The sequence below is a fragment of the Heptranchias perlo genome, chromosome 12 (genome assembly GCF_035084215.1).
Source record: "Heptranchias perlo isolate sHepPer1 chromosome 12, sHepPer1.hap1, whole genome shotgun sequence".
Classification (NCBI taxonomy): Eukaryota; Metazoa; Chordata; class Chondrichthyes; order Hexanchiformes; family Hexanchidae; genus Heptranchias; species Heptranchias perlo.
In genome coordinates, this window is record NC_090336.1 from 38,351,389 (window position 1) to 38,369,416 (window position 18,028).

The following is an 18,028-nucleotide window of genomic DNA, read 5'->3' on the forward strand; positions in this document are numbered from 1 at the left end:
AAGAACTTAAAGTTGACTCTTAAAATTAATTTTCATTGTGCACTGAAACCAGAAATTTAATTCATGCTTTTTTTTTAAAAAAGGATATGTACTTCAGATACGTTTGGAATAATTTTCTTCATGTACAAGTAGAAATTTGCATTGCAACAATCTTAGGAAGCCCTCCATCCCATGATGCCAGCACAGCAAACAACATAGAGGATAATCCAGATACTGCCAGAGAAAATATATTAATAAAACATGTAAGAGCCTTTGCCTTCTGTTATTTGACATTGCATTAAGTTAATGTTAAATCACTTGATTGGTCATGTGTTTCTCCCCTCTCAATCTTGATGCAAGTAAAAATCACTAGTTACTGCTGTACTTAAAAAAAAAAAAAAAAAAATTGCTTTGTTTGAAAACCTATACAATCATTTTTTTGTGGGTAGTTTTTGAGGTATCTTGATTGAGCTTTCTGATATGGTTCATTGTAGGTTTGTATTTGAGCTTTCCGACTGGTTCGTTATTTCCACTGTGAAACAACAATCAGATACAAATCCAGGAATAAAATGCAGTCCCCCCGTTCCAATTTGGTCAGTGTTTGGTTCTGTTGTGAAAACCGATCCGAAAGGGTGAGGCTCCTGGGTTAATATTTGGTTGTTTCACAGTAGAAACAATGAACCAGTCATGTACTATAAAGAAAATTTCAGCTCCCTTTCAGCTGTCATGTGATTTTCCTGTTTAAAGCCCAACAAACTTACCAAGAGAGGTAAGTCATAATTTACATGCATAATACTTGCTAGCATGTTGCTGACCCCATCACCACCATAAATTCTATGTAACCAGGACTGTCTACTGCTTCTCTACTGTTTGCTACTTGGGCCTCCTGTCCTATGATGGATCCTTGCTCGTCAGTTGTTCCCTGCACTCTTACCCACTCTGATTGTCCTGCTGCTCAGTTCTTGCCCGTTCCCAGTTGCTCCTGGATCTTTGCTCCTCATCCTATGAGCAATGTTGTGGGAGATTTTCTAGTGTATTTAAAAAGTCTCATATTTGTTTGCTACGACTTGCTACATTATGACTGCCTTTTGAGTAAATCTAGTTTTTGGGGGAGGGGATTTTGTCCCTTGTAACTTAAATCCTTTTTGGATTGTTTTTGTCAATTTATGGACAATATGTCCGAAGGGATTCTGAATTATATACCAAAAATTGCCTTTTAGAATAGGAAATTTGGAGTGTCCAAGATGATGCAAGAATCTACAATTTTATCTGTAAAGGTGTGTTTCAGACTGTTTGAAAAATGGGATCTTCAGTTTTTTATGAATTTTTTTTAAACTGGCCTTCATATTGTAAAAACTGTTGCAGTTGAAAAATGGTATGTTTTTGATTTTTCACTTAGTTGTACGCTTAAAAGCTGTTTTCAACAGGCCTTTCACTCTCTTCATAGAGTATCTGGTGTCTCAAAACAGCTGAGTCTGAAATGGCATAACTGATCTATTGTCTCAAAAGTCAGTAAATCTATGAGAAATTGTTTTTAGTTTTAATCATTGAATATATATAGTAACTCAGTTTTTCATTATCCAGCTGTTTCAGAAGTGCCAATTAATTCAGAGAATACTTGATGCGTGGGAAAATAATGAAAAAGAACAGTAAGTGATGTATTGGTGATTTGTTTTAAGTAGTTTATAAAACTCAAAGTCTCAAGTATATATTGAGCTGAAATCAACAGTAATGCGTTAAAAATGATAACCTAAGAGAAGTAATGTTTTTGGGGGGCTGGACGTTGCGGTGATTTGCTCCCTTTTAGGACCTGGGTTTGAATCCAACCCAGATTGATGGTGAAAATTTCTTTTTGCTGTAAAGATTCTATGTGAAATGAAGCTGGAAAATCTCAACCCAGTCCCTAGTTGAGTTGAGTCAATTGCACAAATTAGCACTCTTCGAGAGGCCATTGGGGTGATTGATATGAAAAATGTCTGTGGTGGGTAAGAGGTACACTTCTAAGGATGGGGTAGAGGCATGTTGGTTTACTTGGCATCTTGTCTGCTATACCCCATATAGGAGTGCTCAGTGCTAGTGTTGGGTGCCAGAATGCTCCATTCCACAGAACTGACATCCCTTACCTGGAGTACAAAAATGTGTTCAACATAATGTATTTAAAATTTGGCCTTTTATAGCTGCCAACATATACATATACATTAGCATGATCTGTATTCTGCACAGTTCCAATTCTTGGTAAAACAAGAACATGCAAAATAAGTAGTCTATTGTTTTACATATTGATCAAAATAGGCAGCCATGCAAACAGCTTGTTCTTCGTAACTAAATAACAATATCATTTTCCTAATAGTCCTAGTTTAAATGACTGAACTATAACCTTTGTCTAAAGCTCTAGCTAATAGTAAATGGGGGGGAGGGGAGAAACTCATGACGACAATTCCAGATGTAGCTAAAGGTTAATATATGAAGCTCTAAAAATGGTTTAAACTTCCAAGCCAAGAATGCAGTCATATAATTTTCTGGTTTTGAGTAGCTGTAGGGTTTGGTTGCCGTGGCTCTTGTTTTGGAATAACACTTGCTGTGCTGGTGCAGTTGTGCAGCAAATAAAGCTCAAACTGCATTTTCTATCTTACCAAATTTTAGTGTATTTTCACGCTGGAAGCTGGCATACCATTGGCCCTGGAATTTGTGTCTGTTAGTACCTTTGCTTCCACAGATTCATATAACATGTTACTTCTGCAAATACGTTGCTTTTCTTTTGCTGTCTGAAGCAGTTGGGTTGGTATATTTTGTGTATGTATTACAGCATTTATAAAATTGTGAGCTCTGTGCTGTACTGGAGATTCAAGTTGTGGATTTGTGCTACTTGCATGTGTTGCTAACTGTGTTTTAGATGTAAAATCTAGGTTGGATTGCTGATTTTGCTTATTGCTCTGGCTTTCAATTGTTTTGATACCAATTTCCTGCTGCTGTTTTACAAGTTATCATCTTGTAGAGATTCAAGCAATCAATTACAGGCACAAATACGGATAAGAATCTCTGAGATTCAAAACTGAAAAAAAAATAGTCAAAAATGTAAACAAGAGGATGTACTAATAGCTGGAGTTGGGCACAAATTTTAAAAAAGTCAAAATAACTGAATTAAATCAGATTTGTTGGCAGTTGCTCCAGCAGTAACTGCCTATTTTTCATAACTTGACTTTTACTTGTTTACCTGGTTTATTGTTAAACATATGCTGCATTTTAAATATTCAGCAACTTTCTTGAATGCTTCTCAGTTCCTTATTGCCAGGTTTTAGGCAAAGCTATAAAGTGTGACTTGCAGATCTTACAAAAATAGTAGTACTTTGGTTAGTATAAGTCTGCTGAATGCTGAAAATATATTAAGTTCCTTAAATACACACAAAGATGCCCAGTTACCTTTTGGCGTTGTCCCAATTACTGCTGCAGCTAAGTTTAGGTGGCGCAAATCTAAATGAATAGTTGTCATCAAATATGTGAATTGAAGTTGCAGCCTAGATGTAATGGAAGTAAATTCCACTCTGACAGGGTAATTGCTATGTGAAATTTATGTGGCTCAGTAAGGCAGTGGACTTTGCAACAAGATTCTGCAATATAATTGCACCCAGTTCAGTTTTGGTCACTGAGACACGAGAGATATTCAAGACCTCAAAGTGGTGCTATGTAGAGACTGATCACTAGTGTCACTGAACTGAGTTGTGAGGAAAGACTGGAAAAATTGGGGTGCTCCAGTCTTGAAAGCAGCTGACTGAAAGAGGATCCTAGTAGTGCCCAAATAGTGTATGGTGTAGAGAATGTAAATATGGAATATTTTTGATTGAAACTGAACTAGGAACACAGGTTCAAACTGGCAAAGGGCAGATTCAGGACTGATATCAGGAAGTCCTTCACACAAAGGAATGGAGTGGACTTCTGGGTATGGTAGTAGAGACAAAAACCATGGAATCATTTGAGAAACATCACTATATGATTGGGGGTTGGAAGCTATTAAGTTTTTCTCTGGATTGGTGAGCTTGGATAGTTTTTCTTCATTTGTATCTATCTTTTAATCTTGTATTTTAATCTTCATATTTTTTGTATATTTTCTAGCCTATTGACAGTTTATCCAGCCCCAGTGGCAAGCAAGAGTCACTGTTGAATAGTTAAATGATGAATAGTCATTTAAACTGCTTAACTCCTTACATTAGATTACTGTTTTCATATAATCTTGATGCAGCAACAGAAGGTAGGTCCCTATTATGGTGGATAAAGTTGTTTCTGAGTAATGATCTGAAATGCCAGCCCTCTACAGTCAGAGTAACTGTATCATTATTGTAGTTTATTTTTCCCTTTGTTTGTGCCAACTCGTACTGAAAAATCTCACTTTAATGGTATGGATCCTAGTATCAAAAAGGAGACCAGCCTTCTAAGTCCCCAACCTTCAGCCACAGGTAGTAATGGTGTATATTTTTCAGCAATCTGATCTATGAGAGCATAAAATAAAATCTGAGGTGCTTAATATTCTCTAACTATTGAATCAAATTGCACATGGGAGATTATATCCCCTGAAAATTCTTGAAACTGTATATATAATGCCATGTGACTTCTTACTGCCCTTCCCCTATTTGCATAAAATTGGCAACATTACGTTTGCTAGAAATATTCTCATCCCTCCCCCCCCCCCCCCCCCTCCTCCCCCACCTTCCCCAAATACTTGGTCTAACTTAGTTTGGAATAAATGGAAGAACCTTGTGTAGTGGATGAATGCAGGTTGTTGTTTTTCAGATCAGAAGGTGGAAGACGGAGAGGGTACATGGGCCACTTAACACGGATAGCCAATGCTGTTGTACACAATGCTGAGAAGGGGCCAAACAGTGTACTAATGAATCAACTGCTTAAAGGTACAATATTTTACCCATCCAGCACTACTTCTCTTAAAGCACTTTTTGAATTGGACATTTCAGAATACTGCAATGAATTGAACTCTTGCATGGCAATTTAAATTCCCCGAGTATTCGTTTTGGGAAGAGAGGAGAGAAAAATCAATCTGTATTTAACTCATGGATGTATGGAGAATGTTATAGATTGGGCTCTGTCCTCCTTTTCCCCTATAAACAACTTGACAATAGATTCCTTAAGCAGACTGTGTCAATTACAAACTGAAATCTGCGGCTTTTAGTTTCTGCTGCGTTGACTTACTGTAGCCCAGCTCTAATCCCGATCGAGGTTTCTGGAGAACAGATTGGGTGTCCACTATATCTCCTGTTAATTTTGAAGGCAGAAGATGATAATATGCTAGAACACTGTATTGGCTAAACTACTGATGAAGTTCATTTACAATTAAAAATTATTTGCAGAAACAAAAGTGAAAACAGACAAAAATGCTAAACAACAAAATACTTGTACAAGAGAGCTGGAAACTGTCTAGAAGGGGTTAATATAACATTTTCCAAATGCTGCTTTCATCTTTTCTTAGTTTTTTGGAATGGAACACTTCTGGGTGAATCAGATGAACCTTCTCTTGTTGCTTGGTAACCAATATGCGGTCTCAGTATATCTTTCAGGATGAGACGTTAAACATCTGATCCATGAGCCTCAAATGGCCATGAAGGTCGAAGCTTCTATGACAGAATTAAAAAGTATCACCCAGTCCTGGGACATGTATTTTGCAGACCCTATTTGAAAGACAATTTCTTTTGAAGAAGTCATACAGACAAAATGTTACATCTGCACACCTTGGTGAGCTGTGACATGTACAGTTCCGTTCCTGCTCGTTGCCATATCTCAACCAAACTGTTTTAACCCAGGACAATATTTGGAAATTACATATTAATATGCTGAAATTACTTGTGTTAACATTTTAGTTGTGCTGTTTCCTTTTAAAGGGAATGTTTTCTCGTATTGCTTATTGAGTAAATAAACCTAAGGCAAAAGTTCTTATTTTTGGCCGAACTGATCATGTGACAATGGGTAATTGTTTTAATTCTAAAATCTTGTGAATTGTGAATAAGCCAGATAATGGAGATTTTTTTTATATAATGCCTTCAATACTATTTGTATTCTCAGATCTTAGTGAGGACTACAGGGAAAGATGGGAGGCATTCACCACAGGTTCATTGGCAGAAACCAACAAGAAGAATACTGTAGATCTGGTAGGTTTCGCAAAATGAATGGGGATGTTGAAAGATGTTTAGAAGGAAGTAGAAACTTAAAACAATTCAGGCATAAACATGAAGCTGCGATGTTATGTAGATAATTTTTGTGATGAAGATATGGAGTTGGAAGTTCAGCTCAGAGTCAAATCGGATACTTAAGGCTGCAAACGGTTGGCTTTAGCATAAGACAGTGGCCAGGGAGGGAGGTGGAGTTGGTGGCAAGGGTGCGGAGTTAGTAGCGGGGTCGAAGGCGATGGCTTTGATCTTCCTAATGTTACATTAGATGAAGCTAAGTGTATATTGCAATTATGTTCACAAAGTTGACTGTCATGAATGGATCAACATCAGCTAAATAAAAGTGCCCTTATTCCAAAAAAAGGTTATGTAGAATATTCCCATATTTTGAATTAAAAACTGTCATATAGAACATCTGCACTGTTCTGAAAGTATGAAGTTAGTATCTTCAAATTGTTCTGTAAAGTCAATTGGCTATTACGCAGTTCTTAGAACTGGGTTCTTCTATGTCCTATTTTTGCATAAAAGGTAAATTTAACTTTCTTCTATAAAGTGAAATTATAATTTACAGTTTTGAAATATGGAGAAACACAAAGTAAAATTGTTTTTGTTCACACCTGGGTTACTTTTACAAAAATAATTGTGGATACTGAGTCATTGAGTATATTGAAGGCTGAGATAGATAGATGTTTGGATTCTAGGGGAATCAGGGATATGGGGATCAGGCAGGAAAGTGGAGTTGAGGTAGAAGGGTTTTTTTTCATTCGTTCATGGAATGTGGGCGCCGCTGGCAAGGCCAGCATTTATTGCCCTTGAGAAGCTGGTGGTGAGCCGCCGCCTTGAACCGCTGTAGTCTGTGTGGTGAAGGTTCTCCCACAGTGCTGTTAGGTAGGGAGTTCCAGAATTTTGACCCAGCGACGATGAAGGAACGGCGATATATTTCCAAGTCGGGATGGTGTGTGACTTTGAGGGGAACATGCAGGTCGTGTTGCTCCAATGTGCCTGCTGCCCTTGTCCTTCTAGGTGGTAGAGGTCGCGGGTTTGGGAGGTGCTGTCGAAGAAGCCTTGGCGAGTTGCTGCAGTGCATCCTGTAGACTGTGCACACTGCAGCCACTGTGTGCCGGTGGTGAAGGGAGTGAATGTTTAGGGTGGTGGATGGGGTGCCAATCAAGCGGGCTGCTTTGTCCTGGATTGTGTCGAGCTTAGTGAGTGTTACTGGAGCTGCACTCATCCAGGCAAGTGGAGGGAATTCCATCACGCTCCTGACTTGTGCCTTTATAGATGGTGGAAAGGCTTTGGGGAGTCAGGAGTCACTTGCCGCAGAATACCCAGCCTCTGACCTGCTCTTGTAGCCATAGTATTTGTGTGTCTGGTCCAGTTAAATTTCTGGTTGATAGTGACCCCCAGGATGTTGATGGTGGGGGATTCGGCGATGGTAATGCCGTTGGCTGTCAAGGGGAGGTGGTTAGACTCTCTTTTGTTGGAGATGGTCATTGCCTGGCACTTGTCTGGCACAAATGTTACTTGCCACTTATGAGCACGAGCCTGGATTTTGTCCAGGTCTTGCTGTATGCGGGCACGGACTGCTTCATTATCTGAGGGATTGCAGTTGGAACTGAACACTGTGCAATCATCAGCAAACATCCCCATTTCTGACCTAATGGTGGAGGGAAGGTCATTGATGAGGCAGCTGAAGATAGTTGGCCCTAGGACACTGCCCTGAGGAACTCCTGTAGCAATGCCCTGGGGCTGAGATGATTGGCCTCCAACAGCCACTACCATCTTCCTTTGTGCTAGGTATGATTCCAGCCACTGGAGAGTTTTCCCCCTGATTCCTATTGACTTCAATTTTACTAGGGCTTCTTGGTGCCACACTCTGTCAAATGCTGCCTTGATGTCAAGGGCAGTCACTCTCACCTCACCACTGGAATTCAGCTCTTTTGTCCATGTTTGGACCAAGGCTGTAATGAGGTCTGGAGCCGAGTGGTCCTGGCGGAACCCAAACTGAGCATCGGTGAGCAGGTTATTGGTGAGTAAGTGCCACTTGATAGCACTGTCGACGACACTTTCCATCACTTTGCTGATGATTGAGAGTAGACTGGTTGGTAATTGGCTGGATTGGATTTGTCCTGCCTTTTGTGGACAGGACATACTTGGGCAATTTTCCACATTGTCAGGTAGATGCCAGTGTTGTAGCTGTACTGGAACAGTTTGGCTAGAGGCGTGGCTAGTTCTGGAGCACAATTCTTCAGCACTACAGCTGGGATATTGTTGGGCCCATAGCCTTTGTTGTATCAGCCGTGATCTTATTGAATGGCGGAGCAGCCTCATGGGGCATATCGCCTCCTCCTGCTCCTTTTTCTTATGTGCTTTTGCACTTTTTCTGGGGGGAGTGGAGGAGGTTTATGGGGAAAGGGTGAAAAATGTAAACCATGTTCTGTATGTAGTTCGAGTATTGAACTTGAAATGACTTTGGAATTGTAAAATATTTTTAAACAAAAGTATTATTGTATGGTAATTGCACAAAGATGCTAATAGACAGGAAATTGTGATTGTAGTGGAATCAATTGGGTTTGTAGTGGATTCACTTTATCCTGTAAATTATATTTCAGGTTAGCACACATAATATACATTCATCAAGTGATGATGAAGTTGATTTCAAAGAACAAGGTTTTGCTCAGGACTCAGGGTTACAACAAGTAAGTATTTTCTTTACTTAGTGACTCTCTCAATTCTTTTTCACTTGTAAAATACAAAGTACATAGGTTGCATGAGTATAAATGAAAATACTTCTAAAATTAACCTCTGCTGTTTATCCTCCCCAAATATATTAGTTATAATGCATTATAAGAGACTTTTTTCTGAAAGTGCTAAGTACATTACTGGCTCAAGAATTTTCATTTAAGTTTCCAACTTTTTTCTCGGCTCTTACCACCTTTTTTAAAGCATGCTGGAAATAGAATCTAAACAGGTTGAGTTTATCAGATTCATGATTGCTTATTATGTACCAAGGGCCTACGTATGTACCTTACTTCATCTTCATTGAAGACTTTAGGGCATATGGCCCTTCAGTTGGGATTTTTCAAATAAAAACTTCCAATTTGGGGAGGGGGAAGAAAAAAAACAATACCTCCTATTGACCTGGACTTAATCCTTGGAGATTGAAATGAAAAATTATGGGCAAGCAAATTGTACTTATTAAAATAAAATCATCTTTGGAAATAAAATCAATGACATCTTGTAAAGTACAAACTGCTGAAAAGGTGGTCAGCCCACTGATTAGTTTTCAGTGTTATTGTGGAAAGCATAATGTCATTGATGAGTTCACTAAGAGGTTACACACAGCATTGTTTACTTGATTTCAGATTAACAAGCAATTTGTGTGTTTTTAAAATAAGAAAAACTTAAGAGAACTCAAACTTAATCAAAAACTTGTTTTAGAAGAATTTCTGTGGCTGTAAATATTGAGAATATCAGATTTTAAATGCTCAGGCTAGTTTAGCTGCTTTAGAACACGTTATGGAATCGGACAATGTTTTTGGGGGGTGGGAAAAGATATGTGGAATTATACTAGTTAAATGGATGGATGAATAGCTACAATAAAGCAGCATCTTAACTAGGGCATTGAAATTCAAATCCTGATTGTGACTGAAACTGCATCTCACTTAGAGGGTTGAATTTCAAATCTCAAAGTTGACTGGAATAACCAGATTTTTGGAGAGAAGGCAAGGGCCGAACCTTTACAGCACCAAGAAATAATAGTGTGCAAACATTCCCTTGATTTACTCTAATCTCTGTAGTAAGATTGACATTTGAGAATATGAATTTTATAGGTGCAGAATCCATAGATTATTAACCACACTCAAGATGTTGTTTACATTTGCCACTGAGGCATTCTCTTCTTACACTGCAAAAGCAAATGGAATGGCATTAACCATACCATACAACCAGCTAATGTCAATTAACTAAATTCCTCTTTTTTTATAAAAAAATGCTTAGTTCAGTTGTTGATTAGTTAATCAAATTAACGACTTCTATTTATCACTGGAATTGGTCTTTTTTTGTGAAACAATTTAATCAGTTCAGTATAATTTGCATCCTGTAAAAGTCATGAATATTGTCTCAAAGTAGGTCATGCAGTCAGACGTCTGGCACGTGAGTGAGTCTCCAAAACAAGCTCGAGAGAAATCTACACAGCTGTTTTATTTTTCCAATAAGGAGTGCACACCTTCACCCAGTAGGGACACATTCCACTTTCCTGTTCATACCAAGCTTAGCTCAGGTTGGCAGAGCCCGGGCTTGGGAAATGCAGGACACTAACCAACTAAAGCTGAGTAGCCTGTTAGCATAGGTCACTGGTAAGATTCTCACTGCTTGTCCAACTCTGGCTACCCTACCTATTAGGGTATTGGCTTGCAGGGTTAGCTGGAGCTGAAGCACACCAGCCCTAATACACCGCTCTTGTGTTCCATTTAATGAGTCAGGCTGGCTGATCAATCAACAACAGTGCTCTGGATTCCTGTAGACCTGTCTGGCTCAGGTATTGGATTACTATGTCTGCCACAGAGAATTGACTTGGTTCCAAACTACCATCATCAGGTGTATTAGCTATCTTTACCATAAAGAAGCTTGCTTATTTGTTTTGTTTCCCACTCCCTTCCCCTAAAGGATAGTCATTATCTGCTCATCATGCAACTGATAAATGGGAGTTTGAACCTTTACTAGGCAGACCGCAGGTACCAGAAGAAAGAAAAAGGCCGAAGTGCCTGTTACAATTTGGGCTTTCTCCCAACACATTTAAATTGCATTCATAACAAAAAGACAATTGCAGTCGGGAGGGGAGGCCCAAGGTTTCCGTGTGGGGCCTGGAGGAGCACTCCTGCTCCTCATGCCCCACAAGTTAACAATAAATAAATAAATTAATTTACCTTTCTGGGCCTCTTCTGGCACGGGCTACTCTTACTGCCAGTTGGCCTGGCGGGGAAGATATGGTGGCTTCCCCACACATGCCTTCATTTAAAATTACAGTCAGACCCCCATGACCCCGACGTCTGCCGGGCGGGCAGATTTAAAATAGGCCGAAATGAATTTCACCTGTTTTCTCCAGTCTGAAAACTTCAGATACATTAAAGAAATAAGCAACTTGCATATATATAGTGCCTTCCCCAACCTCAAGACACCCAAAAGCGCTTTACAGCCAATGAAGTACTTTTGAAGCATAGTCATTGTTGTAATGTAGGCAGCCAATTTGTGCACTGAAAGGTCCCACAAACAGCAATGAGAGAAATGACCAGGTACTGTGTTTTAGGTTTTGGTTGAGGGGTAAATATTGGCCATGACACTGTGGAGAACTCCTCTGATCATCTTCAAAATAGTTCCATGGAATCTTTTACGTCCACCTGAGAGGACAGATAGGGCCTCAGTTTAATGTCTCAGCCGAAAGACGTCACCTCCAGCAGTGCAGCACTCCCTCTCAAAGATCTGAGCAAGACATCAAGTAATCTGATGTGGTTGTCTTCTGAATACAGAAATAATAGTGAACAAAGGAAATCAGCTAGGCCAGAAGAGCACCGTGGAAATGTGGATATTTAGCCAGATTTCTCTATTGGCAACTCGGCCACAGAAACAAAGAATGCTAGTCTCAGCTACAGCTAACTAAAGCTATTTTTTAAATCCATTGCGCTATGCAAAATCATATTTAAGAATAAGATACAGCATTTATTCTTTGAAACATGACTGATCTCCACCGCTGTCATAGTGCCTTTCATACCTTCTTGATATAGTGTATTAGACTTCTATCTCGGCTGAAGTTAGTCTGTATAGAGGAACCCCCACCCTTTCCAGTATTGCTTTGAATCATCACTAGTCAGATGCACCTGTATCTTCTAACCAGTACTTTGAGATGCCCTTGAGCCATTTATAATCCCACACCCACCACCATATCCTACTAGTTAGTATATTGTTCAAGTTGTGAGTAGAATATGAGAACATCCGAAATAGGAGCAGGAGTAGGCCATATGGCCCCTTGAGCCGGCTCTGCCATTCAATCAGATCAAGGCTGATCTTCAACCTCAACTCCATTTTCCTGCCCGATCCCCATATCCCTTGATACCCCTGGAGTCCAAAAATCTATCTTATCTCAGTCTTGAATATACTCAAAGACTCAGCATCCACAGCCCTCTAGGGTAGAGAATTCAAAGATTCACAACCCTCTGAGTGAAGAAATTCCTCATCTCAGTCTTAAATAGCCGACCCCTTATCCTGCAACTATGCTCTCTAGTTCTAGACTCTCCAGCCTGGGGCAACAACCTCTCAGCCTCTACCCTGTCAAGCCCCCTCAGAATCTTATGTTTCATTGAGATCACCTCTCATTCTTCAAAACTCCAGAGGGTATAGGCCCATTCTACTCAACCTCGCCTCATAGGACAACCCTCACATCCCATGAATTAATCTAGTGAACCCTTTTGTTGCACCATCTCTAAGGCAAGTATATCCTTCCTTAGATAAGGAGACCAAAACTGTACACATTACTCCAGGTGAGGTCTCACCAAAGCTTTGTAAAGTTGTAGTAAGACTTCCTTACTCTTGTACTCTAACCCCCTTGCAATAAAGGACACCCAAGTCTTTCTCAACATCAATATTTAATAGTTTCTCACCATTTAAGAAATATTCTGTTTTTCTATTCTTCCTACCAAAGTGAATAACCTATAAGAATGGACTACATTCCCAGGTGAATTCACCAATACTACAGTATCATCTGTGAAGAGGCGCAGGCAGTAATTTTGTAAATCCCCAAAATAAACACTTTTGAGGTAGCTCCCTACAGTGCCATTCAATGCACCATTAATTAAGACATTGATTAGAATGGGTGATGGTGGAGTCAATGTAGATTAACGGTATTGTTACATTACCATTACTACAGAGATAGTGGATACATTGGTTGTAATCTTCCAGAATTAACTAGATTCTGGAAAGGTCCCAGCGGATTGGAAAACCACAAATGTAACACACCTATTCAAGAAGGGAGTGAGACAGAAAGCAGGTAACTATAGACCAGTTGGCCTAAAATCTGTCATTGGGAAAATGCTAGAGTCTATTATTAAGGAAGTAGTAGCAGGACATTTGGGGACTCAATACAATCAAGGAGAGTCAACATGGTTTTATGAAGGGGAAATCATGTCTGACAAATTTATCAGAGTTCTTTTGAGGAAGTAACGGGCAGGGTGGATAAAGGGGAACCAATGGATGTAGTATATTTTGGATTTCCAAAAGGTATTCGATAAGGTGCTATATAAAAGGTTACTGCGCAAGATAAGAGCTCATGGTGTCGGGGGTAATATATTGGCACGGATAGAGGATTGGCTAACTAACAGAAAACAAAGAGTCGGGATAAAAGGGTCATTTTCATAAAGGCAATCTGTAACTAGTGCGGTGCTGCAGGGATCAGTGCTGGGGCCTCAGCTATTTACAATATATATCAATGACTTGAATGAAGGAACAGAGTGTGTTGCGGCCAAATTTGCTGCTGATACAAAGATAGGTGGAAAAGCAAGTTGCGAGGAGGACACAAAGTGATATTGACAGGTTAAGCAAATGGGTAAAAATTTGGCAGAAGGAATATAATGTGGGAAAATGTGAAGTCATCCACTTTGGGAGGAAAAATACAAAAGCAAAATATTATTTGAATGGAGAAATACTACAAAATTTGTAGTGAGTCAACATGGTTTTATGATCTGGCAATTGATACTAGCTCAATTGCTAAATTTAAATCTGAGATAGATAGCTTTTTGGCAATCAAAGGTATTAAGGGATATGGGCCAAAGGCGGGTATATGGAGTTAGATCACTGATCAGCCATGATATCAAATGGAGGAGCAGGCACGAGGGGCTGAATGGCCTACTGCTGTTCCTATGTTCCTAGGTGCAGCAGGTAATCCAGAAAGCAAACTGAATATTGGCCTTTATTTCTAGGGGGATGAAGTATAAAAGCAGGGAAGTCATGCTACAACTGTACAGGGTGTAGGTGAGACCCCACCTGGAGTACTGTGTACAGTTCTGGTGCCCTTATTTTAAGGAAGGATATACTTGCATTGGAGGCAGTTCAGAGAAGGTTCATTAGGTTGATTCCGGTTATGGAAGGGTTGTCTCATGAGGAAAGATTGAACGGGTTGGGTCTACTCATTGGAGTTTAGAAGAATGAGAGGAGATCTTATTGAAACGTACAAGATTCTGAGGGGACTCGATAGGGTAGATAGTGAGAGGATGTTGCCCCTCATAGGGGAATCTAAAACTAGGGGGCATAGTCTCAGAATAAGGGGTCACCTGTTTAAGAAGGAAATGAGGAAGAATTTCTTCTCCCAGAGGGTTGTGAATCTTTGGAATTCTTTACCCCAAAAAGCTGTGGAGGCTGATTCATGGAGTACATTCAAGGCTAAGTTAGACAAATTTTTGATCAGCATGGGCGTCAAAGGATATGGGGAAAAGGCAGGAAAGTAGAGTTGAGGTAAAAATCAGATTAGCCATGATCTCATTAAATGGCAGAGCAGGCTCAAAGGGCCAAAATGCCTACTCCTACTGCTATCGCTTATGGTCTTAGTACATTCCTTTATCTAATATCATATCCTTTTTATATTACTAAGCCATTTACAATGTGTCCACTTGGCTCAGTGGTTGCACCCTCACCTCTGAGTTAGACTTGTTTTGTGTTCAAGCCCTAGTCTACTGCAGTACAGAGGGAGTGTTGCATTGACAGGGGAGCTGTCCTTCAGATCAAACATAAAAGCCAAAGATCTGTTTGCCTACTTTGGTGGTTCAGGTAGACATTGAAGGTCCCATGGCACTATTTGAGTTTTCTACTGGTATCCTGGCAACATTTCTCCCTCAGTCAACACAGCCAAAACTAGTAACTGGTCATTAATCTAATTGCTTTTCGAAATATTGCTGTGCACAAAATGGCAGCTTGCTTAAGTCCCTGCACTTCAGAAACATCTCAAAGCAATGTGAATTGCTTTGAGATGTTTCTGAGCAACGTTACAAGATGTTACATAAATGCAAGTCTATCTTTTATAATGGCAGAAGTTCAATAATGTGTGCTGGTTTCTGTTTATTCTCTTTTTATAATCCCGGCCATATTTGATGAGATATTCGAGAACCTCATGCATACAGAGCAAGTCCGAAGGTACTTTTGAAACTTTGTCAGTCTAGTTGCAGACCTTCCTTGGTATCGGGAAGGCCAGTGCGAGTGGGATGAGAACTCCACTTATACAGGCAGGCTAAGTACTCAGCCCACTTGCGGACCGGACTTTGAAATGACCAGTCAGACTTGCGTTATCACCAGGATGTGCTGTTCGTGCTTTCTATTGCTACTTTTGGATTGAGGCAGCAAGTGAAAATCTCATTCCAAGAGAGCTCCACTGATGTCTGAGGCAGATCTATTGTCTAAAGGGGGCACTAGAAAGTTAAAATTGAATAAGATTAAAAGGCAAATTCAAACTATCTGTGTATTTAGACATTCACAAACCTTTTTTTTAAATCAGTCTTCGGGATGTCAGCATCGCTGGCCAGGCCGGCATTTATTGACAATCGCTAGTTGGCCTTGAAAAGGTGGTAGTGTGCTTCCTTGAACCGCTGCAGCCCATGTGGTGAAGATACACTCAATACTGTTAGGTAGGAGGGTTCCAGGGTACAGATCCTGTTAAATAGGGTGGGTGCAAAATAGATTTAGTTCCATCCCATGTTAATATTTGCTGCTGGGTGATCTGGTTTAATCTCATTTTATCTTTAAATTGGGCTCTATGACAGCAGTGTGAATTGTGCTTATTCCCTGATCTGGGATGAGTTATTTCATCAAGGATGTGTCAGTTGGCCTCAGTGTAACTGGGCAAGAAGGGGGAACAAATCAGCAAAGGATCAGTTTCCTGATTACTATCTAGTGCTTACCCCTGGAAAGTACAAATGTGGATATGGGATGAGGACATACCTGGACTCCACTGTGATGCCACCCATTGTTTGCCAACACTCGAGTTTAAGTTCACAGATGAAGGATGGTCACTCGGCACAAGGCGCCACCTTCAGGAGAAGAGGGAAAATGAGCAAGATTTTTTTTAAAAAATGAACATGTTTTGTAATTCTCAAATTTACAGCTACAGAGACTTGTTAAAACTTAGCTTTTTGAAATCTCTGGAAGCTGCTGTTTCTACCAGAAGGTTTGGGTCCCCTTTAAGTGAACTTCCTTATATGATTGAGTATCAAGATTATATCCCTGTCATTGGTCCTGGGTTTGCCAGGCCTTTTCTGATTATCAGATGCAACAAATGACGTCCAATTTTATTGACCAGTTCGGCTTCAACGATGAGGAGTTTGCTGATCAGGAGGACATAGTGAAGTAAGTATGCCTTGTATATGGTTCCTTTTTTGAAACTGGTTTAAATAGCTTGATTTGGGTGGCCTTCTATGGATCTTTATGCAATAGCATGAAATTTGTTGAGATGGAAATAATGCTATACATGAATAATTGGGTGAGATTGGTACTGTCCTGTTTTACTTTTCTTCTGCTTTACTGCTTGTACAGCATTCTCCCGTTGGGCAAATTGAATCTTTAATTTTTAACAGTCCCCTTTTTTTTAAACTGCATTGGCGCTTTGGGCTTTCTTTTCCTTCTTTGTGAACAGTATTTAGTTCTCTCTAGCATGCAACGCACAGCTGATATATCTTAATCTTATGCTTGAAACTTCAAATCATGAAACTCTGGTTATACATTTGTTTTGGTTTACTGAGGTAGCAGGATCGTCGTAAAGGGGTGTCCAACCTTTTGGAGCTAGGAGCTGGATACATGTCCAAACCAGTGACTAGGCTGCATTGATTATACAGAAATGCACAAACCCCATGCACAGAAAATCCAAACATCCCAATGTACAAACATTCCCATCTTAACAAAATTGAGATCCATTCTCTTCCCCCACCTCTAGACAAAATATTCAAGCCCCTTCCTTTTCCCCCTCCATCCTCCACTTCCTCATAAACTTGAAAACTGAGAATTTCTAACGTCCGCTGTATAAACACCCCAGGTCTGGAGGACCGATAAAGGCAATTTCCTGATTAGTGGAAAAAGGCTGCTTCCCGATTGGTGGATTTAGACAGGTGGCAGACCTTTTACAGACCTTCAGGCCTCAAGTTTAAGGGGCTGAAGCTGAACTTAAGTTGAAACCATCTTTGCGCACAAAGATGAAAGGAACCAGCAGAGGCTTTGTGTGTTGGACACCCCTCTTGTCATATACTAAATTAAACAATTCAGATCAACATTCTTGATTATTGATTAGTGAAATTTAAAATCTGTCCTCAGTTGGTCCTAAAGGAAATATTGCTGAATTATTCATGAATTGTGGTCAATTAAGAATTGATATCGCCTCTGATTTTCATAGTACCTTTATAGCTATATCAGATGTAAGGTGTTTATAAAGTTTTTGGCTCAAATACCCAATCTGTGCAACTGTAATTCAGCCTTCCTTCAGCTTTACGAGGATAGAATCATTTCAATTTTCATGTTTTAAAAACAAAATTGGGTACTTTCTCATTTATTTAACCTCAACAGGATTTAGGTCTCCCAATGTATGGGGGAAATGGTCTGGTGCATGGCCCCTTTAAGAAAATTGGATTTTGATTTGTCACTTAATCTTCCCTTTCTCCACTCTGATACTCAGCTTTACACTGCACTGCTGTCTTCTGTGTACCATCATCAACAGCACCTCTACATTAACCACACCAGAACTGTTTTAATTGTGGTCAATTATACACTTTCAAATCCTCCCTGGATTTGCAAAGGAAGTTTTATTGAAGATTTTTTGGGTTACTAGAGTTCGATGTGTAATTTTAGTCTGTAAG

The 18,028-nt window shown here is 39.8% G+C and overlaps 1 protein-coding gene across 3 annotated transcripts in view; it reads left to right on the top strand.

Moving 5' to 3' along the window:
• ppp6r3 (protein phosphatase 6, regulatory subunit 3) overlaps window positions 1–18,028 on the top strand; it is a 115,224-nt gene that overhangs the window by 55,252 nt on the left and 41,944 nt on the right. Inside the window, exons 11-16 of one of the 3 annotated variants that reach the window (XM_067993999.1) lie at window positions 84–242; window positions 1,564–1,628; window positions 4,765–4,880; window positions 6,046–6,131; window positions 8,762–8,848; window positions 16,435–16,532. In XM_067993999.1, coding sequence (XP_067850100.1) covers window positions 84–242; window positions 1,564–1,628; window positions 4,765–4,880; window positions 6,046–6,131; window positions 8,762–8,848; window positions 16,435–16,532 — 611 coding nt within the window. The remainder of the gene's footprint in view (window positions 1–83; window positions 243–1,563; window positions 1,629–4,764; window positions 4,881–6,045; window positions 6,132–8,761; window positions 8,849–16,434; window positions 16,533–18,028) is intronic. The other 2 variants (XM_067994000.1, XM_067994001.1) reach the window with 2 other exon arrangements.